The 17,590-nt window shown below is 63.0% G+C and overlaps 1 protein-coding gene across 1 annotated transcript in view; it reads right to left on the bottom strand.

Moving 5' to 3' along the window:
• The window catches only part of CACNA1S (calcium voltage-gated channel subunit alpha1 S), a 56,680-nt gene that overhangs the window by 36,374 nt on the left and 2,716 nt on the right, over positions 1-17,590 (bottom strand). Inside the window, exons 3-7 of the mRNA XM_086343106.1 lie at positions 5,310-5,449; positions 2,974-3,116; positions 2,687-2,839; positions 2,101-2,306; positions 821-924 (exon numbers count right to left, since the gene is read on the bottom strand). Of these exons, the coding sequence (XP_086199232.1) occupies positions 821-924; positions 2,101-2,306; positions 2,687-2,839; positions 2,974-3,116; positions 5,310-5,449 (746 nt within the window). The remainder of the gene's footprint in view (positions 1-820; positions 925-2,100; positions 2,307-2,686; positions 2,840-2,973; positions 3,117-5,309; positions 5,450-17,590) is intronic.

Below are 17,590 nucleotides of genomic sequence, written 5' to 3'. Positions count from 1 at the left end.
GTTGAGACATAAAGAAATGATGTTGAAATTACATATAAGACTCCAGGAGTTGGTGAAAGGCAGGGAAGCCTGGCCTGCTGCAGTCTGTGGGGTCACAAAGAGTTGGACGTGACTTAGCAGCTGAACAAATGCTTCTTTAGTAATTCATGAACTGCAATATCTAGCCTCAGTTCTAAAAACCATCATAATTTCAAGGTAGTGATACTTGCAACACTGGGATCTGACAAGTGCTTCCTACTGGGATGAGTCACGGCGGCGCTGTGACCACTTCATGACCACGAGCATGCAGTGCCCGTGGTGTGCCGGCCTCTGCTCTAAGTCTGTTATAGGGATGGACCCGTGCGTTCTCCCAGCCAGCCTGTGAAGCAGGCCCTGACGTTATTCCTCTGTGACAGAGGTGACCCCTGAAGCACAGAGGGGTTAAGGAATTAGCAAAGGTCACACAGCCAGCAAGCAGCAGCACAAGGGTTTAAACCGGGGCCTCCTGCCCCAGTCTGCGCACTCAGCCCGGAGGCCATTCTTGGAGCTGAGCCTCAGACCTTGCACCTCCAGGGGCTGCAGGCCGGGATCTTGGGGGCTTCACGCAGAGGGGCCGAAGGAAGCGAGGATGGAAGAAGGCTCAAGGAGGAGGGAGGGGGTGGAGAAAGGGGAGCTCTCCCTGCATCTTCGCTCTTCCTTGCTAGTGGGGAGCCTGCTCCCGGCTAAGGGGACCCGGGGAGGAATGGGCATTCTAAGTCACACCCCCTGCCCTCTTCCCTCTCTCCCTCCCCGCCCCTCCTTCTCCCCCTCCACTCCCCCGCAGCTGCCTCTGGCCCCTCACCCGCTCAGGACGCCCAGCACCAGGTTGAGGATGAAGAAGGAGCCCAGCAGGATGAGGGTGACAAAGTAGATCCAGGGCCACTCGTTCCCGATGGCATCATTCACCTGGTCCAGACACGGGTGTGAGTCCCCGGTGTGCGGGTCCAGGCCCTCTGAAAGCTTGCCCATTCGCGGCACCTGGCCACCCAGGTCCAGCCTGAGGATGCAGCACTGGGGCCTGGCTGATGGCTACCTGGCCGGTGGGACAGAGCCCTGCCTCCCTCCAACCACCTGGCTCCCTGCCTGGACCCCGTCCTGCAGGCCGCCTCCAGCCTCCTTTCCAGCCAAGATTTCTCCGAGTAGAAACACTCCAAGCCTCAGCCTGCACTCGGCCGGCTCCTTCAGGAACCACCTGTGGCTGCGATGAGTCCCCGGCATCTCTGAGCCCTGTCCCAGTGCCTCCTGGACTGACAATGTGAGCTCGCCCCTCATAGGCTGGTCACAGGCGAAACAACATGTGTGACAATCCTCTGAAACGTTTCATAACTGGTTCCCATGATCTGAGCTCACGAGAGCCAGTCACACGAGTGCTTTACGTATGCAAAGCATTTGACAGCTCTACCACTGTCCCCCATAGGCAGCGTCACCCCGTGGCCAGGCTCCGGGGTTGGATCCGGGGGGGTTAGAGGTCAGTCTTGGCCGTGTCGCTCACTAGCCACCAGAGGCCAAGTCACCGAACCTCTCTGAGCCTCAGTTTCCTTGTCCAGAAAACGGGATCATGCCTTCCATTGCTGGAGGATCAAATAGCTCTGAGTAACACCAAATAAAGAACCTTCTCAACAGGAGGACCACACGCTGGGTGTGTGTTGGCACTGTGGGGACCCAGTTAACAGACTCACTAACCATCTAACTACCCGATTGTGGAGCCGGTATTTTTATTCTACAGACGAGGGATCTGATATCCAATCACCTTTTTATGGGAGAGCAGCCTTGCCCAGCAGTGAGGAGAGAGACTCGCAGGGCCCTTCCTCCCTCAGGAAATCTGAGATTCCTGGCCATGAGGGGCGAGTCACTTACAGCCAGGCTTGGGGACAAGGCAGGAGCTGAGACAGAAGCCACCAAGCTCCTGGTTTCCACCCTCACTGCTCCTGGGGCTGCGGACACAGGTGGTACCCCAACCCTCCCACTGGGATGCTGGAGGGGAGGGGAGCAGCGGGCCCTCCAGGGGCCAGGACTGGCAGGCCCACCAACGGCCGAGCCCACGGGTGAGGGGACAGCCGGCGGGCCCGGGCCCAGACCCACCCAGTAGAGGACGTCGGTCCAGCCCTCCATGGTGATGCACTGGTACACGGTGAGCATGGAGAAGCCGAAGTTGTCGAAGTGGGTGATGCCGTGGTTGGGGCCGGGCCACCCGCCACGGCACTCGCTGCCGCTGATGGTGCAGGGGCGGCCGGAGCCCGTCCGGGCGCAGGGGGACGGCTTCTCATTCTCCACCGTGGCCACGATGTCTGAGGGCGGGCGGCGAGAGCAGTGAGCCCCAGGCGGGAACGGGAGGGGGCGTCTTAACAAGACTGGGAAGGAGGACAGCCCAGCGGGAGCGTGCGGTGCAGACCGCAGGGAGGCTCCAGGGCGTGGGTAAGGATCCAGACACGGATCCACGGATATGGGTAGGCACAGCGGCGCCTGCGGGCAGCAGCTCCGGGCAGACCTCCCTGGAGGCGAGGCTTCTAGAGACCCGAGGCTGCGAGGCACGCCGTGGATCACTTTGCAGAAGGAGGCGGCAGGGGTGGAGGTGTGGGCGGGGCCTCCCGCCTGGACTCGAGAGAGCTCCGTCTGGGACGCTGAGACAGAGCCCGCCCCCGCCCTGAGGCCCAGCCCCCCAGCGCACCCGTGCCGATGAAGTAGCAGGTCTTGTGCATCTTGCCCTTGAAGAGCTCGAGGCCGATGATGGCGTAGATGACGACCATGAAGAGCACCAGCAGGGCGATGTGGAAGAGCGGCAGCATGGCCTTGAAGATGGAGTTGAGGACCACCTGCAGGCCTGCGGGGCGGGGTGGGGGGCGGAGACTCAGCCTCCCTCTCGCTTTCCAGGCCCTCCCCGGGACACCAAGCCCAAAGGGGCCCAGAACGGGGGCAGGGAGCAGGCCGAGGGAGGGGCAGGGCTGCGCCACCCACTGGGCACCCCGGACACCAGCCGGAGCGGGCGGAGCACGCGGAAGGCCCGCAGTGCCTTGACGTCCAGGCCCGCGCCTTTGCTGCTCATCGGGGCCGTGTTGCTCTGGATGAGGTTGACCTGCTCCAGGATCACGGTGAAGACCCTGCGGCGACAAAAGAGGGAGACGGGGCCCGCGGTCAGCTAGGCCTCTGCCCGGGGTCGGGGCCCTTGTCCCGTCCGAGGACCTGTAGGGAGGCGGGGCGGGCAGATATGGGGCCCCACACCGGGGGCTGCTCTGGTGATGTCTGTCTGTCCGGGGAATTTTAGAAAAGACACCGCAGCCATGTTCAGGCTCAGTGAGAGGAACACTGGGCCCATCGGTGATGTCCACTCTGGCCCTTAAGGTGCGGGTGGAACTGCTGGTGTCACAGCATCTGTGTCAGGCCTGGGGGCTGAGCGCACCCTGGGGTGGGTGGGCGGTTCCAGCTGCCCACACCTAGGGGATGCGGAGGAGAAAGCCCAGGGCTGGCTCTCCTGCGGGCATTCCTCCTGCTGCCTGGCTGACAAAGCTCCGGACCCTCCTTCCTGCTCTCAGGTCACTCTGAGGTCCGTCTCAAGCCCTTCTGTATCCTGTTGACAGCTGCCCCTGGACCACACCACACGGGAGCATGGCCTCCAGCCAGGAGTCCGTCCAGGGCAGAGGCTGACTCATAGAATCCCCCTCCTCTCCGTGTTCTGCCCAGAGCAGTATTGTACAATTGCTAAGTAAGCACCATGGTTTTTACTGACTTGAAGGGCAGCTTAGTGGTTAAGACAGCAGCCTCTGGAGTAAGTTCTATGTTTGGTTCAGTCGCTCAGTCGTGTCTGACTGTTTGTGACCCCACGGACGGCAGCACACCAGGCTCCCTGTCCTTCACTATCCCCTGGAGCCTACTCAGACTCATGTCCATCGAGTCAGTGATGCCGTCCCACCATCTCATCCTCTGATGAACTCTTTTCCTTCTACCCTTGGTCTTTCCCCGCATCAGGGACTTTTCCAGTGAGTTGTTTGTTGGCATCAGATGACCAAAATGCTGGAGCTTCAGCTTCAGCATCAGTCCTTCCAGTGAATATTCAGGGTTGATCTCCTTTAAGATTGACTGGTTTGATCTCCTTGCTGCCCAAGCAAGACCTTCAGGAGTCTTCTCCAACACCACTGTTGAAAGGCATCAATTCTTTGGTGTTCTGCCTTCTTTACGGTCCAGCTCTCACAACAGTACGTGCCCAGTGGGAAGCCCTGTTATAGTTAGGTGGTGGCTCTACATCTTATGTCATGGGCTTAGCCATGCCCCCCCACCCCACTCCCAGTTCATATGCTGAAACCCTAACTCTTGGGATCTCAGAATATGATGCTACATCTTATGTCATGGGCTTAGCCATGCCCCCCCACCCCACTCCAAGTTCATATGCTGAAACCCTAACTCCTGGGATCTCAGAATATGACTGTATTTGAAGACAGGACTGTAAAGAAGCAACTCAAGTGAAAAGGAGGCTGTTAGGGTGGGCTCTAACTGTCTGACTGGTGCCCTTAGTACAAGAGGAAACGTGGGCACATGCCACCTGGGCATGCACCACAGGGGTGTGTGTGGATAGAGGAAGGACCACGTGCGGATACAGCAAGAAGGTGGCCATCGGCAAGCCAGGAAGGGAGGCCTCAGGAGAAACCTGGCACCATCTTGACCTTGGACTTCCAGCCTCCAGAACAGTCAGAACATAAATTTTGGGGTATCGGCCCCCGGTCTGTGGCATCGTGTCATGGCGGCCCAAGCAGACCCGTGTGCCTCCTGCGTACTCAGTCACTTCAGTCGTGTCTGACCCTTTGTGACCCCACGGACTGTGCACCAGGAGTGCACGAGGCTCCTCTGTCCATGAGATTCTCCAGCAAGAATACTGGAGCGGCTTGTCACGTCCTCCTCCTCCAGGGGATCTTCCCGACCCAGGGACCGAACGTGCGTCTCGTGTCTCCTGCATTGGTAGGCGGGTTCTTTACCACCAGCGCCACTTGGGATGCCCAAGCAGACTCCTACAGGTTACCAAATGTCCGTTCTCGTGAACTCCAGTGACACGTGCTCCACACCGGTCCGTGGAGAGATGGTACCGAAGGCTGAGAAATTTATGAACATCCAGAAACTGCTGGGCCCTTAAAGCAGGCACACGTTTCCAGCCGTGTGTGCAGAGAGCAAGCAGGCTGGCGGTGCCTGGCTGGGGAGGGTGTGACTTGCTGGCGCCCCCGCTGCCCCACCCCACTCACCGCTGCACCCGCCTCTGGGTCCTGGGGTCCCCGCCCGGCTCAGCCCCGCACCCCAGCCTCACTCACCCCAGGAAGACGATGATGAAATCCAGCACGTTCCAGCCGCTGCGCAGGTAGGCATCCTGGTGGAACAGGAAGCCGTAGGCGATGATCTTCATGGCGGCCTCGATGGAGAAGACGATGAGGAAGAAGTATTCCAGCTTCTCCTGCGGGGTGAGGGTGTCACACCAGGCTCAGCCGCCTCGGGACTCCTGCGCCTGCTACCCTACCACCTGGGTCCCTCCCTCCTGCAGGGCCCCTCCCCAGGGGGCCGCCCCAGGCACTGGGCGGCCTCTGACATCCTCTGTTCCTCCTCCCACTCTGTCTTCTGAGTGTATCCCCAGCTGAAAAAGCCACACATGCTTCTATCTGGTTCCTTTCCTGCCTCACTCACTAAGATATAAACTACGGGGAGGCGGGGGAGGCAGGGGAGGCGCTGGTTTTTGCTCTTTTATTTTTGGCCACGCTGCCCTGTGGAATCTTGGCTCAAGGACCAGACACCAAGATGACGACCCTCGCAGTGCAAGCGCAGAGTCAACCACCAGACCACCAGGAAAGTTCCTCTTTTTTCAAAAAATGACTCTACACCTCCAGGCTAGAACGGGACGAATGGATGAATAGTCGGGACAGCCCCCGGATGAAGGCCCCAGGTGGCTCCTGTGTGGGCATCTTGTCCCTCATCCCGAGGACTCAAGGGAGCAGGGTTGGGGAGCACTCAACTAGGGTTCCGGAGGGGCCCTCCGGGCGGTCAGAGTCTTCCCTTTCGTCCACTTCCTGTGATCCCTCCGCCCATCCCACGTGCCCACATCCAAAGCCGACAGGCACCACCTGGGAGCCCAAGCGCCGTCATGCAGGGTGGGGGCATTGCAAGCTCACTGCTGTGGAGGGGGCCCCGCAGTTCAGGGGCTAGGCTAAGGCTCCTGGCTCAGCCCCCACCGCCCAGCCCCCGACTGAAGGGGGGCTCCTCCAGGCCTCCCCAGACCCCGCCCCACCCCCACGCTGCCCCAGTCACCCCTCCCTGTCCCCGGTCCAGGAGGCAGCTATTTCCAAAGTAGCAGCTCACCCTGTCAGGGCTCCAGGCTGACCCCACTCTCTTCTGAGCCAGGCTTCAGAGCTCTGTGCCCGCCCCCGCCCCACGCCCCCCACAGGCTCGACCCCTGGACAGCCCTGCACGACCAGCCGCAGGAGCACAGAGAGCACCCTCCGGAGCCGACCCCCAGGGAGGCCTGAGCCCCACCGCCTACACCTGTGTCCCCACGGTCACCCGCCCCTCCAGGTCAGCACCGTTGCTACGTCAGAGCCCCCAGCTGGCGACCCAGACAGGGATTCACTTTACTTCCAAGAGGGTAGGCTTGGGAGGCAAGGTCCCCAACAGCTCGTTCACACAGATCCGGTCTCAGACACCTCCCCATTTAGTATTTAGAGAATTTTCCTAAAAGCACGGTTTCCCCTTCTATCCAGAGGGGGAAACTGAGGCACATATGGGCTAAGCCTGCTTTCCTTAATGGGCCCCTTATTTCTTCCACCAGCTTGTAAGCCCAAAGCTTTCTCCTTCCAGAAAACCGCACTGTAGGACTGGAATGCAAGGCTGCACCATCCTACTGAAGGGCTTGTGTGGGGCCTGTGCTTGAGCTAAGTAAGGCAGCCGGGAACTGGGGCCATCGCCCTGGGTCACTGTCCAGGGGCCGTCCCACGGCTCCCTGTGAGGGTGGGGGTGGCACCACAGAGCTGAGGGGGATGGGGCTCCCGTCCCTTGCAGGGCAGGCCGCTGGGAGTCCAGCAGCCTGAAGGGGCAGAAGGAGCAGTGAGTGAAGTCAAGTCAGCGTTTAAACGCTCCAGCGGCTGCTGCCCCAGGGGCAGAAGTGGGCTTAGCGGAGGGAAAACAGGGCCCAGAATAGCTGCAGAGCTCACAGGCCAGGCAGCCGGCCACACACTGGGGCGGCGGAGGGGGGAGGGGGGCGCCTGCACCTGCCCCTGCCCATCCTGCTTCCGCTTGGCCACCAGGGAGCTTGTCGAGGCCACAGGTCACTCAGGGTCCTCGGCTGTTAGCTCCGGCGCGACCCTGAAGCGTGTGGAGTTACCGAACTCTGCGTGGGCACCCTGTGTACACGTGCATCCCGCCGAGGCAGGGGACTGGACCCCTTCCTTGGCCACAGGAACGGGGTCACGTGGAGTCACCGCAGCCCCCGGCCCTGGCTCTCTCCCCGCTGCTCGCTAAGCACCGCCCTGGAGGCCGTCTGAAGGCCCGGTGGCCAGCCTTCCCGGAGCTCTCTGGCGGCCTGCTCCCCCCGCGCCTCCTTCCCTTCGGCCGTGCCTGCGTCCCCCTGCATAGCCCTGCTGGTTGTCACAGAGCCGTGGCCCGTGGTCGTGTCCAGGGGTGGCCAGGGCTGGGCTCCGTGTGTTCTGCCTCTGACCTGAATGCCCCTCCCCAGATCCCGCTCCTCCACACGGTCCAGCTCAGCCGATGGCACCAACGTGCTGAGTGGGACTCCCACCTGGCTCCTTCTGGATGCCTCCCACTGCTCTGCCCTGGGCCCCAGTACCCACCATGTCCAAACCTTTCTGCACCCTAACGTTTTCTGATCCACCTGCCCCCAAACTCACACAACCTGTGCCCCCATGCCTCCCAGGCCCATATACACCCGGACACCCCCCATGTGACATCCAGGCCCCTGGATCTCCCGCCGCCCCGCCCCTCTGCCTGCGTCCCCGGGCCCCTCAGCCCAGCAGACCTCGCACCCACCAACAGCCCTCAGCTCCTGGGGCGAGCTCTTCCCGTGTGTCCCGCCATCCCCGCAAACACGGGGCCGCTCTTCACCACCCCTCCCCCAGCTGCAGCCCCGAGACCACACGAGAGGTCCTGAAGCTTGGGGCTGCCCGTGGTTTCTCTGCCGCCAGACAGAAGAGGCAGTGGTCCCCATCAGCAATAGGATTGGGGAACGGGCAAAGGTCACCTTAGGCGGCGTCCCTGAGTCTCTGCTGGTGGGGGGTAAGGGGAGCTTTCATGGCGGGACTCCACCCCCACCCCCACGCCAGGTTCAGGCTCCCCCGAAACCCCGCTGAAGGCGCCGGCCTCGGGGCTTCTGCCCTTGCTGTTGCCCTCCCGGGACTGTCCTTCCGAGAGAGCCCCACAACGGCACCCTTCTCTCTCTGGGACCCCAGCTCCAGCGTTATCACTAGGGCCCAGGACCCCTCCTTCCCTCCCCCTGCTGTCTTCATCCCAAACTTGGGGTGTTTGTCAGCAGCCAACCCCGCTTGCCACGCCCTGTCTCGTCCCTCCTGACTGTCCGCCCGCCTCACTGTATAGCCCGGAGCCGCTGCCTCGTCCCCTGCGTCCGGCACCGGCGGCCGCGTGGGTGTCTGTGGGCATGGGTCCCCATCTGCGGTGGGCACCATGCAGGCTCCAGAAGTGGCCTTTGGGAACCGTCAGAGCAACACGCACAACCCCCAGGCATGCAGGCGGGTCACAGGCCAAGGCAGGCTCGCGGAAGCCATGCGGCGAGCCCCAGGGCCAGCCCGCACAGCTGGGCACCGACGAGGTCCACAGGGGAGAAGCACCCGTCAGACCATGGAGGACAGGACGCGCCAGCCACAGACAGCTCTGGTCTCACAGGTCATCCGCAAAGCTCCATGCCGGAGCACGTGGGACCGCCTGGCACACAGTAGGGCCTCAAGGAACATTTGCTGAATGAATACAGAGCAGAAAATCCCATCTCTGATGCCACACGCCTTTGCGGCCTTGCCATCTCCGTTTCTGACAGGGGACGCTGGACCCCAGGGTCTGACACCCACGCAGGGAGACAGTGCCCACCCCAGAGCCCTGGCACTGCCCGAGTGAGCATCACGAGCCTGTCTGACCAGGAGCTGAGACCAGCTACCTGCAATGCGTGCTGAGTCGCTCCAGTCACGTCCGACTCTGTGCGACCCCCTGGACTGCAGCCCGCGAGGCTCCTCTGTTCATGGGATTCTCCAGGCAGGAGCACTGGAGCAGGCTGCCGTGCCCTCCTCCAGGGCATCGTTCTGACCCAGGGGTCTAACCTGGCTTTCTGGTATCGCAGGCAGATTCTTTACCACTGAGCCCCCAGAGAAACCCCTGCAAGGAAGGCCTTAACTAGCAAACGTCCCTCCACAGACAGGCCGCTCACTGAGGCTCCAGGGCCAGTGTTGGCTGGAGGTGGGCCTGCTCTGTGACCCTGACGCACCTGCTCCTGGGGCAGCGGAGCCAGACTCTCCGAGGCCCTGGGCTGAGAGCAGCGGGGCTCAGGCCATACTCCATCCTGCTGCTGCCTCTGTCTCCAAGAGTCAGCCATCCTGGCCCGACTCTCCACGCCCCGAGGCCCTGGGCTCCGTGGGGAGATGGGGACAGGACAGGCCTCCCTCCGGAGGTCTGCGGGCCTCAGTCCCCCTGTCTGACCACACTGGGACCTTCAGGACAGCAGGCCTGGACCCCAGCATCCCTGACACCAGAGGCCCCTTGAGGGCTCCGGGCCCTGCAGGGCCCACAGAAAGGCCCCGCAGGCTGGTCCGGGACAGGGTGATGGAGCCAGGAAGCTCCAGTCACAGTTCTGAAGGCGGCGGGTCCTCCCCAACCCCCAGGCCTGAGGCTCCTGACTTACTGCCCAGGCGCTGTGACCCATTCAGACACAAATCTTGCTGGGGTGGGCGTGGAGCATTCCACTTTTCCAGTCAGAGTTCACTGTTAGGACCGTCTGCGTCAACAGGCCGGAGCGGGTTTGGCTGAGAGAAGGAGCCTGTGTGCAGGGGGTGCCGGTGGGGTCTCATGGCCACGCTCAGAGCAGACCCCCAGGTGCTGCCGCTCCAAGATGCTCCCCACCCCGGTTCCTCCCCGGTCTGCTCCCCAAGCAGACCCTGGGCCCGCTGCCCCGGGAGACGTAGGGGGCAGGTTGGGAGGTTTGTCTCCTAAAGCCCCCCACCCTGGTGTATGGGAGGGCTTGAAGTGGGGGGCCGTCTCCCCAGCAAAACAGAGCCTCAGCCCAGGGTTTGGAGGTTTGAGGGCCTGCTTCCTCACAGCACCCTGAGCTGCGGCGGGGTCTGAGGGCACCAGGGGACCCCCAAGACAGCAGGGGGCAGCCCTGCCAAGGACTCCTGCTTCCTGAACTGCCCGCTGGGACAGCTGACAGCGGCCTGGGGAACTACGTGTCTAGAACGCTGTGGCCGCGAGGGTGGACGGGGCCGCCGGCCAGCACTCCCAGGCACTACCTAAGACCGGGGCCAGGCTGTGGAGTGAGTGAGCGGAGACCAAGCGTGGTCCAGTTCTCCCATCCCGGAGGGGTGGGGATAGGGCCCAGGCAGAGCCGGCTTCTGGGAGCAAAGGGGGCACCTCTTGGGCACCCCTACTCTGCAGCTTTTCCTGCGCAGATGTGAGGGAGGTGGGGGTGAGGGGGCGAGGCCCCGGCCCGCCTGCCCTGGCTCAGCCCCAGGCCTCCCGGGGAGCTGGCCTGCGGCCTGAGGCGCCACTGCTCGGGAATGCAGGCCCTGGGGTGTGTCTGCAGGACCCCTCAGCCTCCAGGCTGGGAGGAGGGCCCGCTGGCGGGAGAGCAGTGGCTGCATTCATCCTGACGCACCCTCCCGGCATGGATGGGACCTGAGCCCGCCCCCCTTGGCCTCTGCTTCCCTTCCCAGGAGGAGAGCCAGCTCCTGTGGGGCCCACGCTGGGTGGGGGGTCAGGAGTGTGTCCAAAGGAGGGTGGCAGGGCTGAGGGCCACAGGGGGAGCCCGGTCACCTGGTGGGGCAAGAAAGCGAGGCACCCATGTGGTGGGAAGGAGACGGGGCCTGGGCTGGCGAGCTGACAGCGGCACTGGTTCACTGAGCTCACGCGCCAGGCCCTGGTGTAGTCACACACACACACACACACACACACACACACACACACTCACACATGCACGCGCACACTCACACGTGCACGCACACATGCATGCACGCGCGTGCACACGTGTACACACATGTACGCACATGCACACAGATTCACACACACACACGCACGTCATCTTCACAGGGGCCTGGAAGGGCAGCACTCCTACCCCCACTGAACGGATGAGGAAACCAAAGCACAGAGGGGTTAAGTAATTTCTCCAGGATCACACAGCAGCCAACTGGCAGGGCCGTGATGAGAACCCAGGCCCCGTGACCTCAACCACCACGTCATGCTGGGAGGGGAGAAAATTCACACGGGACCCCCGGGGGGCTCGTCAGATCCCGTCCTCTGCTCTCCAGGCCTGGGTTCCTCAGGGCTTGGCGGTGGGCTGGGAACACAAGGAGGGGACAGAGAGGGGAGGCGACAGCCACCTCCTCAGCCACCCCCGTGTGGCCGCACAGACGCGCTCCCCCAGCAGTTCTGGAGGATGGGGACCCCCCTCCCCCGGCTGGGGCTCACAGACTGCAGGGAGCTGTGTCCGAGCCAGACCGGGGCAGACGTGGCAGGCGCTGCGGCTGCCTGAGGCCTGGGCTCCGCTGGGTCCCCCGGGGCCGACCAGCTTGGGCCAGGTGTGCAGGGCAGCTCCAACTCTGTCCACCCACCCTCTCGGTGCCCATGCAGCACCTGGGCTGAGGGGGGCGCAAAGGAGCGTGGGGAATTTGAGTCCCCCAGCAGGAGAGGGCAGGCATTTCGCCAGACCCCTGAGCAGTGGCCTGGGCTTGGACCCCTGTGCCTGGCTGGCCCGGGGTCTCTGACAGGCAAGGCCAGTGTGGGCCACTTCCTGGAGAGGTGGGGCGGGCCGAGTGGCAGAGGGCGCATTCCGGACCCTATAAAAAGACAGCAACCTGAGCCTAGGAATGTCAGGGGCCGGCCAGCCGGCAGGTGCGGGGCGGGGAGGGCCGGCCCCTCAGCCCCCTGGCCGCCCCAAGCCAGCCTGACCAGTGTCAGCAAACCCTCCAGACCTCGGAAATCAGCACCGGGCCCTTGCTGGAACCTCAGCTAGCAGGCCTGGCTGAGCGGTCTGCCGGGGCCTCCGCCGCGCCTCTCCCGCTGGTGGGCGGCTCTGGGTTGGCAGGAGGGGGCAGTCCTGTGCACTGGGGGAGGCAAGCAGACCCCCGGCCTCTGCCTTGTACATGTGAGCGGCACGCTCAGGACACATGCCCAGGACACACGCCTGGGACACACTTGGGACACACGCCTGGGACACAAGCTCAGGACACACGTCCAGGACACACACTCAGGACACATGCCTAGGACGCATGTTTACACATGCTCAGGACACATGCCCAGGATGCACGCTTACACGTGCTCAGGACACACGCCTGGGACACACGCCTGGGACACACTTGGGACACATGCCCAGGACACACTTGGGACACACGCCTGGGATACATGCCCGGGACACACGCTTAGGACACACACTCAAGATACACGCCCAGGACGCACACTCACACACGCTCAGGACGCACGTTCCCACCAGTCTCTAGACTGTTACCGAGAGCCCCTCCCTTCCTACCCTGGAAACCACTGGCCTGGGGCTGTCCCTCCGACTCTCAGGATGCTGCCCAGTAGGAGCACAGAGTCCTGCCTGATAGAGACCGTCCCTGATGGACGCGCCCTGTAGGACTCCGGCCCGCTGTGTGTCTCATCCAGCAACCCTAGCCTGTCATTTTTTCTCCAGGGTCATAGATTTCTGTTTCTCGAATTCTCTTTGAACCAGCTGTACTCTGCTTCTTGGTTGCTATGCGTTGAGTCAGCCTATGACCTGTGTTCCTTCTCTGTTTTAATCAGAGTCATGTCTTTACTCTCTGCTTGCGGGCACAGTGACAGACAAGCAGCTAAAGCAGTGTCTCTAGCCTGTCCCAGAGCTGGTCCCTCTGCCCACTGCCACAGGTGGGTCCCCTCGGTCTGGCCCCGGCTGCATGGAGACGCTCCCAAAGGTTTCCTTTCATTAATTCAGTCGGGAGTCCCCCCGGGGCAGGGCCCCTTCAGGCTTCACGGAGCAGGTGAGCCTTAGAGCGGCAGAGCTGACCTCCTGGGGTCCTGGGCTGCGGCCAGTGCCCTGGGTCCTTGCTGGGCTTCCACGGCCCTGCCCTTGCACCGGCCCCAGGGTGGCTCAGGGTCTATTCCGTCCTCCTGCTTCCCTGACACACGCTGGCCCTGTGTGACCGGTGTCCGCAGCCTGCACGAGGCTGGGGGACCCTGGCACAGTCAGTGCCGGTCAGTCCTGAAGACATGAAGCAGCCTGCCTGCCCTCTGGGGGTCATGGATGCGGGGCTGGATCTCTGAGCACCCTCCCTGGCCTGCGTGGCAGCAACTCCACAGTCTAGAGAGAGGGGTCCTGAGGAGGCGCCAGGAACTGCTGTCCTGGATGCCCCCTCCTCCAGCCCCACCCAAGACCACTCCCCGGGGAAGCAGAGACCTCCTGCGTCCCCTTCTGATGAGGAGGGAGCCACACGCAGTGCCCAGTCAAGGGTCCAGGTTTGCCTGTAGAGCCCACTGGACGGGCACTGTGCCTCAGTTTACTCGTCTATAGAACTGTGCTGTCCTGTGGGGCCCCGGCGGGCATTCAGGGGGACGAGGCCCTGAGTGTGTCAGAGCAGTGCCCGGCACAGGGCAGGTGCCCAACAGGTGACAACCAAGACGAAGATGGTGATGATGGCGTTCGGCTGAAGGAGGGGTTGGAGGCCAGAAAAGCCGTCCAGATAAGTCAGTTGGAAGGAGAGGAAAAGGGTTAAAGAGGTTGGACACAGATAGTGGTTGGGGTGAAGAGGAAGATTTTGTCTGAGATAATCCTTTGGTCATCGCTACGAGTTGTATCCTTTGAGTCCAGAGCGACCCAGGGCCCCTGTGACCGGGGCTCTGTGGCTGGGAAGTCCCCACAGGGGTACTGAGACTCAGCACGATAAAGGCTCCTGTGCGATAGATGAGGTAGCACAGCCTACAAGGGCTTGACTCACGCAGGACCTTCTCGGAAGTTTACGGTGCTAACCCCTTTTACAGGTGAGGGCGCAGAGAAGCGAAGCAACTCACCCGAGATCACACGGCTGCAGCCCCAGGGCTTCCTCTCTGAGCCACCATCTGTGTCTCCAGCCTGGCTGAGGCAGGGCCCACGTCCCCCCTGCTGGCTGGGACGCCGTCACGGTGGCCGGGACGTGGGCACCGATCCCGCCTTCATGGATCTCTGCCACGGCGTCTCCCCAGGCCTCCTGGCTGTCTCTGGGCCTTGGCTTCCCCAGCTGCTCTGACCCAGGGCTTCCCCCTGACGAAGCGTCACGGGAGTCTCCAGCTCAGCCCGTCAGCCTGGGTGAGAGCTGGTGGGTGGAGCCGGAGTGGCTCCTGGAGGGGCCCCGGCCTCCTGGGGTTGGGGGCTCGTTCCCAGAGCAGGCGTCAGGGCTCCCCTCCTGAGCGAGGGGCCAGCTGCCCGGGGCCGCACGAGGCCCGCCCCCACTGGCCTGCAGTCACCCAGAGTGGCGGAGCCTCTGTGGTCCAGGGCTCCAACCCACACGTCCAAGGGCCTAAGGGCTCGGGCCGCACCTGCAGGGCCGGGGTGGCCCTGGCTGTCCCCTCCCCCAGGAACACCTGTAAAACCACTGCCTGCTCGTCACCCTCCCTGAAAGCCCCGCCCCCCCACACACTCCGCCCACACCCGTCAGGCGCCAGGTCCGTGGAGCCCACCTCCTAACCAACCCCCTCCACGGTCTCCAAGGCCTCTGTTCACCAGACACAGCGCTGCTGCCCCCACCCCCAGCCCGCTCTCCGAGGTGCCTGAGAGCCACTCCGACCCCAGCTCACGTCTCCACCTCGTGCCCCCCGCCCTATGTCTGCGTGGCCCCCCGCCCTGCAGGCCTGGGGGTCCTTGCAGCTCTGGTGCCCCTCTGGACCGCTGCGGGACCGGCACGCCCAGGGACGGGGCGCGTGCGGGCCTGGCCCAGGACCAGCGCCATTGAAGGTGCTGGGACGCCTTCCTGCCACTGCTCTCCCCCTGGCAGCCTCTCCTGGTCGGGGGCTACGGCCTGTTTAATGTTGGCGGGCGCAGACCCGCCCAGGCACCCCCTACCCAATGACCCGGCTGCGCCCCGGCCTGAGCCGGGGGTGGAACTGGGTGTTGCCCTGCACACAGGCCCACTGCCCCCACCTGAGGGGGACAGGCCTCCCCCAGGGGTACGCTGAGTGCCGGAGGGGTGGGGGCGGGGCTGTGCAGGGCATTGCTGACCGGGCCGTGGCACAGGCAGCCCCGGCTGGGGACAGCTGTCCGGACACGCCACACGGCGCATGCGCACAGACCTGACCCTCCCAGGACCTCGGGCAGGTCCTGCCAGGGGCCCAGGGCCCCAGCGGGCAGGGCCTGAGCTGAGAGTCTGTCCTTCGAGGCAGGGAAGGCGGGGAGGTGGCAGAAGGCGGGACCATGAGCAAGCCACTGCCCGCAGTTCCCGGCCCGTGCACCTGCTGGGCCCTGCTTACAAAACACAGAGACGAGATGGTGAAAGATTCACTGCCACCCTGAGTGCAGAGCGGCGTCCCGAGCACGGGTCCCGCCCGAGCAGGCCACACTCCGGGACTCCGGCTCTGCCCTCCCGGCCCAGGCCAGACCTGCCACCCTCTGGGGCCTCTCTGACCCCATGGCTCACACAGGTTTCCCTCAAGGGCAGCATGCTTGTGCCCCCCGCCCGACCCTGCACGTCTCCTGTCCTTTTAATGCTTGTTTGACGGACTGGACTGATGTCTGTGCAGACGGGAACTCGTTCACAAGGCCAACCCCCGTGGTGCCAGGGGCGTAACAGACACTCGACAAATGTTTGTTAAATGAACAAGAGAGTGAACGGTGGTCCGGACGCCTCCCTTCTCCCAACCGTGGCTCTGCTGGATGGCTGGGGGTGGGGGACGGGAGTTCTCAGGCCTTCCTCAGGTTCTTGTAAGGCAGCCAATTGTGGGAAGAAGAGAAAAAGGCCCCCGATGCCTCCCCGTTGCTCTGCCCACCCTCACTTCCCTCTCGCTGGTTTTTGGGATGATGAACATGTAACAGACAAGGGGAGGTGGGAGGCCTCAGCGGGGAGCTGGCCGTGTGACCGTCAGTGTCCCCGCCCTCTCGGGCCATCACAGTCGGGGTCCCTCACGGACGAGTGACAGCCTGTCCAGGTCCGACCCTCGCCGTGGCGGTGGCTGTCTGGGAAGGCTTCCCGCGTGGTCCTGCCTGGGGGTCCTCCTCGTCTCTACAGACTCTGTCACTCAGCCCACAGCACCCTCTAGACTTGGGGGGCTGCTTTGTTTCAAGATGGAAAGCCATGTGCCCGCTAAGATCTCTGACGCTCTCTGGAGGATGGAGCGCCTTTCCAAAGCCGTCAACCTCTTAGGGAGTTGAAATGGAAATGACACCCCCAGACACGAACCCCTGAAGGGCGGGGTGGACGCAGGGCGTAGAGAAGGGACCCATCCCAGGACCCAGGGCTCCGAGGAGCGCCTCCTCACACCTGCCTTCACCACGTCGGATCCCACTCTCTGCATTTTTCCAGTTATAGCCAAGCACACTCTTAGATTCCCAGCTTCTCCCCAACCCAAGATAGATGGATCCCATGGAAAGCAGCGTCATGCAGAGGCAGAGACAGCGCTGCCCTTCCAGGCCCTGGAAGCATGCGGCCAGCTTCCTCCTGCCCTCCCTGCAGAGTTAGTGCCCGAAAAGTCTGCTGAAATGAGGGGGTGCACCGCCCTGTCCCCCGGGAGCCTGGGTGGTAGATGCCCAGGGCCACGGCCTCCAGGGGCTTTCCCGGGGCGTCCGGCTTGTTGCCGCATTGGCGGCACAGCGATCCAGTCAAGTCTGAAAGTCAGAGCCTGAGTCTGAGACTCTCTGGGAAGACGGACACGTGGGGGGACCCTGGGCAGGGTACCCAGACCCCCTGAGTCTCAGCTTCCTTGTCTCACAATGGGTCTAATGCCTTCACGGGGGAGTAAAAGAGACAATAATGCAAAATCCTGCATTTAGCACAGAACTGGGCGTCTAATAAGCGCTTGGGCAATGTCGGGCATCTGACTATGATCTGGTTTTCAGGTAAGTCCGTCTTTTATCGTCTCCAAGCCTCAGTTTTCTCATCACAAACAGGCTGAGGCGGGAGGAGCAGGACAGCCTGACCCTGGAAAACCCCCTCCAGCTGCAGCACTCCCTGGCCCGAGGACGTGTTGTGGGTGCTGGGCCGAAGGGAGCATGGTGCTGACACAAGCTCCCCGGAAAAGCAAGCTCCGCAGAAGCGCGTTTCTTCCGAGTCACACCCAGGGAAGGCAGATGAGCATTCAGCCCCTGGCCTCACTAAGCCTGTTTCTGCATCTGTCAAACGGGCCTGGCTTAGGGGCTGTGGTGTGGAGGACACGGCCACTCTCC

The sequence above is a fragment of the Bos grunniens genome, chromosome 16 (assembly GCF_055505025.1).
Source record: "Bos grunniens cultivar Pamir isolate PY7600 chromosome 16, Bosgru_T2T1.0, whole genome shotgun sequence".
Classification (NCBI taxonomy): domain Eukaryota; kingdom Metazoa; phylum Chordata; class Mammalia; order Artiodactyla; family Bovidae; genus Bos; species Bos grunniens.
This window is presented reverse-complemented; position numbering and strand designations above follow the sequence as displayed.